Source organism: Cebus imitator, unplaced genomic scaffold (genome assembly GCF_001604975.1).
Source record: "Cebus imitator isolate Cc_AM_T3 unplaced genomic scaffold, Cebus_imitator-1.0 Scaffold294, whole genome shotgun sequence".
In the NCBI taxonomy this organism is placed as follows: Eukaryota; Metazoa; Chordata; class Mammalia; order Primates; family Cebidae; genus Cebus; species Cebus imitator.
Window position 1 is genome coordinate 1,003,297 of NW_016107609.1, and position 7,084 is coordinate 1,010,380.

The 7,084-nt window shown below is 52.1% G+C and overlaps 1 protein-coding gene across 4 annotated transcripts in view; it reads right to left on the minus strand.

The window, feature by feature from the left end:
• Window positions 1-6,081: 6,081 nt before the first annotated feature.
• Window positions 6,082-7,084, minus strand: part of EEPD1 (endonuclease/exonuclease/phosphatase family domain containing 1) — a 143,304-nt gene continuing 142,301 nt past the window's right edge. For all 4 annotated transcript variants that reach the window (XM_017502207.2, XM_037729115.1, XM_017502206.2 and 1 more), the window contains one exon: window positions 6,082-6,782. In XM_017502207.2, coding sequence (XP_017357696.1) covers window positions 6,583-6,782 — 200 coding nt within the window. In that variant the 3' untranslated portion in view covers window positions 6,082-6,582. The remainder of the gene's footprint in view (window positions 6,783-7,084) is intronic.

Below are 7,084 nucleotides of genomic sequence, written 5' to 3' on the forward strand. Positions count from 1 at the left end.
ACCAGCCTGGCCAACATGGCAAGACCTCATCTCTACTAAAAATACAAAAATTAGCTGGGCGTGGTGGTGGGTGCCTGTAATCCCAGCCACTTGAGAGGCTGAGGCAGGAGAATGGCTTGAACCCAGGAGGTGGGGGTTGCAGTGAGCCAAGATGATGCCATTGCACTCCAGCCTGGGTGACAGAGTGAGACTCTGTCTCAAAATAAATAAATAATAAATAAATAAATAACAGCATCCACGCTTTAAAAACTGCAAGGCTCAATGAGGAGTCTAGGCTTCTCCCTCAGTATAGTTTGGTGGTTTGTGTGGTTTCGAGACTTTATTCATATAAGCCGACAGGCCGTGTCATTCCAGACTGAAGCCACTCCATCCTCCAGGCTTCTTTCTAGCTGTGGAGGAGCTGGGTCTTCAGCCATGTTTCTCCCTGAAGAACCAAGCCCTGGACTTGATGATGTGCTGGTAAATGTCCAACAGTGGGCTCTCCGGGGAAAGTATTTTGATTTGTAGCCTTTGTCAATCTTCATGGTGTAAATACTCCCACCAAGGGCAAGGTCAAGTTACCAATAACTTAACAGCTAGCTAGCAAAATAGAAAATTGAACAATCAGCTCCCATGAGCAAGTAGGAGCTGACTCCAGCCCACTTCTGCCTGCATGGTGCTCTAGGAGTCCTGTCGATAACTTTATTTTTTAGCAGCTCAAAAAAAGGGTCTTACATAGTTATTCCTGAGCCAAACTACAAGTTCAGAGCATAGGAACAAAGAGGAAAATCCTCCCCCCAATAAAATGTTTGACTGTCCAGATAGTGGCGATGTTTTTGGCTTGATGAGGTCAGAAACTAGGGATCTTGATACCACATCAACATGTGTGCATCTCAGGTCCAATTCCCAACAGGCCCAGCTTGGTTCTGCCCCAGTGTCTGTCCTTGGAGTTGTGCCTGATGGTTTTTGCCATCACAGCTCACTGCAGCCTCGGACTCACGGACTCAAGCAATCCTCCTGGCTCAGCCTCCCGAATAGCTGAGACTCCAGGTGGGTGCCACCATGCCCTGCCAGTACCTGACCTTATTACCAGTTTTCATCTGAATCCATTGGAGAATGGGACAATTTTGTTTTTGTTTCTTGACCAGGAATTGCTTAATCCTGAAAGTCTTGTGAGAAGACATGGTAAGAACAGGGCTCACATGGCCAGTGGTGGAGCACGGGAGAATGGAAGCACGGGAGCATGGGAGAATGGGAGCATGGGAGCACGAGAAAATGGGAGGTCAGGAGTACAGGAGTGCAGGAGCACCAGAGGGCAGGAGATTGGGAGCACGGGAGAATGGGAGCACGGAAGCACCAGAGGGCGGGAGGGTGGGAGCGTGGGCCTCGCCTACTATGCTCGTCCACGCTGACCTTTCACTTGTTCAAACACATGTGGCCTCCATTTCAAGAGTCAGCACCAATTTTTTGGAGGGAGGGGCTAATTTAAAAAATGTCTATTGAACTGGATTTTTTATCTTAAATGGAGGCTTTTTCCTCCTAAATTGCCATGAAACTTTTTTTCATGAGAGGGGCTAACACTGGCCCTCTCAGGGGGTTCTTCTCTGCGGGATGTAGTGGTGGTCATGACGAGGCATGAGCTCTTAAGTCATCTCCAGTCCTTTCCTGGCTGATTCCTCTAGAGCACAACAACCTGCCCCACTGACTGCATGGCCCACCCTTCCCAACCCCCTCACAACGCCACTCACAGTGTGTCTGCTCATGCAGGCTGCTCTGCGGAGTCTCCTTGGAGAGGCTGAGTCTGCCAAATCTAGTGACTGTCCCAGGGAATGTTGGTCGTCCCTCTCCTGCAGGAATTCACCCAGTGCTCAGCTGTCAGTCATCGTGCTCACAGTACATTCAAAGTGCTGTGTGTGCTGTCCCCAGAGAAGCTTTATTGAGTTCCGCACCGAGTTTCTCTGCCAGAAATAGCTGGAGCCTGGGAGCAGCAGTTTTTGGCCCTCAGAGAGCTTCTGGGCTTTTCTCAATAATCAGCGTGCATGTGACAGGTACCACTGGGCTGGGGGGGTCCCTACTTCTGAGGGCCCAGATTGACCAGTGGAAAGTATAGAATTACGCGCTATTGGGAAATCACAAAGCTTGGAAGGAGCAGAGAGAGCTTGGGGATAAAATTTAAACACTAAGAAATCAGCAGTGAAAAATGATTTTTAGAAACTCTGCCACTTAGTGAGCCCTTATGAAGTGTCAGGACATTTGAAACAAATGGCTCCCCTGTGGCGTCATACCACTGGCCCTGCGGTCAGATGTTTTGAGAGCTGGGCAGATGTTTCTTCTTCACAACCTTCTCAGAGGGGTTTTGCCCTCACTTAATAGACAAGAAAACTGGGACTTTGCCAGACAAGTTGAACGTGCAGGGGCCAGCAGCTGTAACATGGAGAGCAAGGACAGAAGCCAGGCCTGCTGCCTCCAAATCCCAGGCATGTGGCATCGAGCAATGACACCACACCCAGGGTCCTCAGGGGAGAAGTGCCACCCACTCTGTCTGTGGTGTAAGAGTTTATGTCCAGCTAAGCCCAGGCAGAAGCACATCACCTCTGGGTGCAGAGCGTGCTGGTAGAAAGCGATGCTGGTGGGCAGGCATTCTAGCTCTGCCCTTTCTAATTACACAGCCCTAGCCTGCTTACCTGCTCTGTGCCTCAGTTTCCCCCTCTGTAAAAGGAACAGAAGGAATAGCACCAACTTGATTGCACTGCTGTGAGGATTCAGTTAGTTAAAAGTATGAAGTGCTTAGAGCAGTCAGGAGTCAATAAGCGTGGGCAATGGGGCATTTGAAAGTGTGCGCTGAGTTTAAGATCAGTGAGCGCTGCTGAAGTCATTAATTCCTTTCCCCGGAAAACAAACCCTGTGGCTGTCTCAGGTGAGACGCACTTACCTCCCCCACACAGATGGTGGAGATGTAGGCTGTGCTGAGGAGACCCGAAAACCCAGGTGCTAGGATTCTCACCCATCCCAGAGGGCGATACCATCTGTACCGAGGAGAATTCTGACGTCGGAACCAAAGAAACACAGAGCAGAAAACAGCATCCCCCTGACTTTGTAAGAACGCAGCCCTTTAGGCAAGGCCGAGCCCATGTCCTCCCTTGCAGTCCTTAGAACAGCCAAGAGGGGTCAAAACTTGGGCCTGGTTATTGGAGGCCCAGCAGGGCTTCTGGTCTCTGGTCGGTCACCCCTGCTAAATCTTTGACAAAGGCAGATCTGGGACTGGCAGAGCTGATAGAGATGGCTGGGGCCCCACCCCTGCCTAGGAAGAGCCATCTCCGATCTGCTGAGGGACAGTGGGCAGGAGGGAGGGTCCACTGGGGCCAGGAAGGGGCGGCTGGCTGCCTGCAGTGCTCCTGTGATGGGGGAGCTGGGAGAAAGCCGTGGGCTCCCAGTCAGCACCGGTGGCACTGTAAGAGCTTCTCTGGCTCTGGATTCCTTCTTCCCCTCCCAACCCCCGGCTCAGCAGCAGGGGACTCCCCTTGGCTTCTCCACCAATGTCCTTTGCAGTTAGGCCCCTTCTCATACAATCTTGGAAGATGGAGAAGAGAGAAAAGAATGGAGAGGGAGAACGGAAGAGGTGGAATTGGACAGAAATACCGCCTTTGTGGGCGGAGCTGGGGATGGGGTGGGAGGAAGCTCTGGGGAAGGCGCAGAAACAATCCAAGGGAAGAAGGTCCGTTGCGCAGAAAAGAACTACAAGGCCACAGAAAGACACACAGCAACCTTAAATGCATGTGGCTAGCGGTAGAAGCCCACCTGAAAAGGCTCCATACTCTATGATTCCAACCAAACGACACCCTGGAAAAGGCAAAACTATGGAGATGCTGAAAAGAGCAGTGATTGTCATGGGTTAGGGGGAGGGAGGCATAGATGAATGGGTGGAGAGCAATGGCATTTTGTTTTAGATGGAGTCTTGCTCTGTCGCCCAGGCTAGAGTACAATGGTGTGATTTCGGCTCACTGCAACCTCTGCCTCCCAGGTTCAAGCAATTCTCATGCCTCAGCCTCCCAAGTAGCTGGGATTACAGGTTTAAGCCACCATGCCCAGCTAGCTGTATTTTTAATAGAGATGGGTTTCACCATGTTGGTCAGCCTGGTCTCAAACTCCTGGCCTCATATGATCTGCCTGCCTCCACCTCCCAAAGTTCTGGGATTACAGGCACGAACCTCCATGCCCCACCATAAGGGCATTTTTAGATCAGAGGAACTATTCTGAATGACTCTGTAGCATGGTGGTGTCATTACACATTTGTCAAAACCCACAGGCTGTGCAACGCAAAGAGTGAACTTTAAACTATGATCTGCAGCTAATAATAATAATGAATACGGGCTCATCAATTGTAACAAAGTGCCACACTAATACAACATGCTAATTAGAGGGGGAAATATGCAAACAACTAATTAGAGGGGGAAATATGCAAAGAATTAGGCACAATGGGAATCCCTTTGTGCTTAATTTTTCTGTAAATGTAAAGCTGCTCTTACAAATGAAGCCTATTAATTAAAACAACAAAAGGCAAAGCAACAACTAAAACCAAAACAGCAAACACCCAGTGGGTTGAGCTGGAGTAAGAATGGCTGCCCAGCACCCCTCCTGGGCCACTGAGTCCTGGGTGGGAGAGCCAGTAAGGTGTGGCTGGGACTCAGCTCCCCAGCCTCTGGCTCAAGCCCAACTATGCCCACAAAGGTCACCTGATTGGATTTCCTTTCCCCTCAGCACACTTAAGGAGGCTTTTCTGTCCACAGCTTTGGTGCAGAAAGCAATCTGGTTAAAGGGTCTGGGACATCGGCTGGTGAACGTAGGGGAGGTTTTACCTTTAGATGAGGCATCAGAAATGATGCGCTCCCTGGCAGCATCCTGACCTGCCCCCTCCTGACTTTGATGCTAACCCTGCTGCTTTTCCTCAAGGCTCAGCCATCCCATTTGGATGCTTCCAGAGGCACAGCCTGAATCCAAGGGCAGGAGCTGCCGCCCTCCCACTGGAGAGATCTCAGAATGGACACACCTGATTCCCAAGTACCCTTGGAGTTCCCGGAAGAGGGTCCCTTCCCGTGCCCAAGACCAGCGATGCTCCTTGGAGCCAGGTGGCCCCAAAAGGATGACCTTTGGGGAAAAAGGGGCCCCCTTCACAGCCCATTGGCTCCAGGTCAGAGAAGCCACTGGGTTCACACTTCTTGGGGACAGGAGGGTTCTTGGCACTGCTCTGTATTTAGTGGTCGGTGTGGAAAGAGGAATAAGCCCTCAGCTTCCATGGGACACTGGAATAGTCTAGGTAATCTCAGCTCATCACTTACCTTTTCACTATTTACTTTCATACTTTTCCATTCATGGTAACAGCAAGTTGAAATGTGAGCACACAGCAAAACCTGAGTCTGCTCTATTTACCCAGTGGTGTGACCTTGAGGAGGTCGAGTGCTCTAAGCCTGTTTCTTCAGCTGTGAAATGGGTATTGTGCCAGATCGCCTGGGATGGTGTCACCTAAGGGAGATCACTCCTGGCTTGGGCTCAGGGATGCAGATGCCTGGCAGACACGTATCCCTGCCTCCGCCCCACAACCTCTCCCAGCCCCACAACCAACTGTCCCCACCCCTGGTCACTAGGAGGGACACTCTTCATGGATACTCAGAGGTTTAACTTCCTGTGTATCCTGACACAGCACACATTCCTGAAGAGTCAACTCCGGGAGGCTCCGGGCTAAGAACTGGCGTGAGTGGGGAGGAGGGAGGAGGCGAAACCACTCCGAGAGAATTCTTGTCCTGCAAAGAGAACTAAACAAATGGTGCTCCAGGCAAAAGCCAAGCAGGTGAAGGAGGCAAGGGATGAAGGATGGCTGGGAGGGGAGATGACAGAGCGACTTCACAGAGCTGCAGGTAAGTGGATAGGGGCTTGAGAGGCACCTCTGCCAGGCCACAAGGCAGGGACATAAAAGGTGCAGGGCAGGTGGAGCTGGTCAGGGCTCGACCCTAGCTCCGCACAGAGGCACCTGCCGTGCTGCAAACACACGCTGTGGGCCGGGTGGGTGTGTGTTGGGGATTCGTCCCATACTCTCACTGCAGCCAGGCAGGTTAATCTCTGTTTATTTTTTCAAAACAAAACTAAAAATCACCACTCAATGTATCTGAGCAGAGCGCCCGATCACAGTTAAAAGCTTTCCATAATGTGCAGCTGGAACGTCACAGCCTGGTGGTCAGAAATGAGAGCTTCTGGTGCTGCTGGGCCAGGGCCTGGCAGCTTGAGCATCTCTTCTCCTCCCTCTGCTCCAGCTGTCCTTGTGCCACCATCCAGTCAGCAGCAGACAGCAGCCCGATGCTGCTCAGGTCCGTGGCATCTAGAGATAAAAGGCATCTCCGTTCCCCACGGGCTTCTGCTTCGCCTGCCTGGTGGCACCCCACCCCCCCGGAGGTCCTTAATGGTCCACAGAGAAGGCGTGAGGCAAAGCCCCAGTGCTGATGCTCTGAGAATGAAGATTAAAAGGCAACTGGCCCTGAAGTGTCACCCTCAGGGCTCACTCCTTGGCTGTGCCCTCCTGGGTCCGAAGGTGGACACATGAGTTTGGTGTCATCATCGCTCATGCTTGATGTTGGCTTCACTTCGCTCCAAGGCCACCCCGCTGCCATTCCGAGGGGCGTCCTTCTTGCTCCAGTCCTTTTCCATGTAGAGCTCAGCGAGCACCGGGCAGTGTTCAGAAGCCACCCCGCCCCAAGACCAGTTATCTGGAATCCACGGGTTTGTGAGGCCCTCTCTCACCACAGCCCAGTGACCTAAAGGGAGAGGAAAGAAAAGGAGAATCAGGACGCGGGTGTGTGGGGGTCCTGGGCTGGCAGGTGGAGGGCCAAACATGTCTGCAGGGCGGGGAGCCCGGAGAGGCCGCCTCAGGTAGCTGGGAGGTGCCTGTGCATATGAAAGGTCTTGGCCAATTTGATATTCCACCAAAACGAGGGTTTCTGCGTTTAGGCCACGAGACCACCCAGAGGCCAGGCCTCCTGTCCATCCAGACTCACAGGGGCACATGGGCTGACATGTCCTCAGAGGCCAGGCCTCCTGTCCATCCAGACTCACAGGG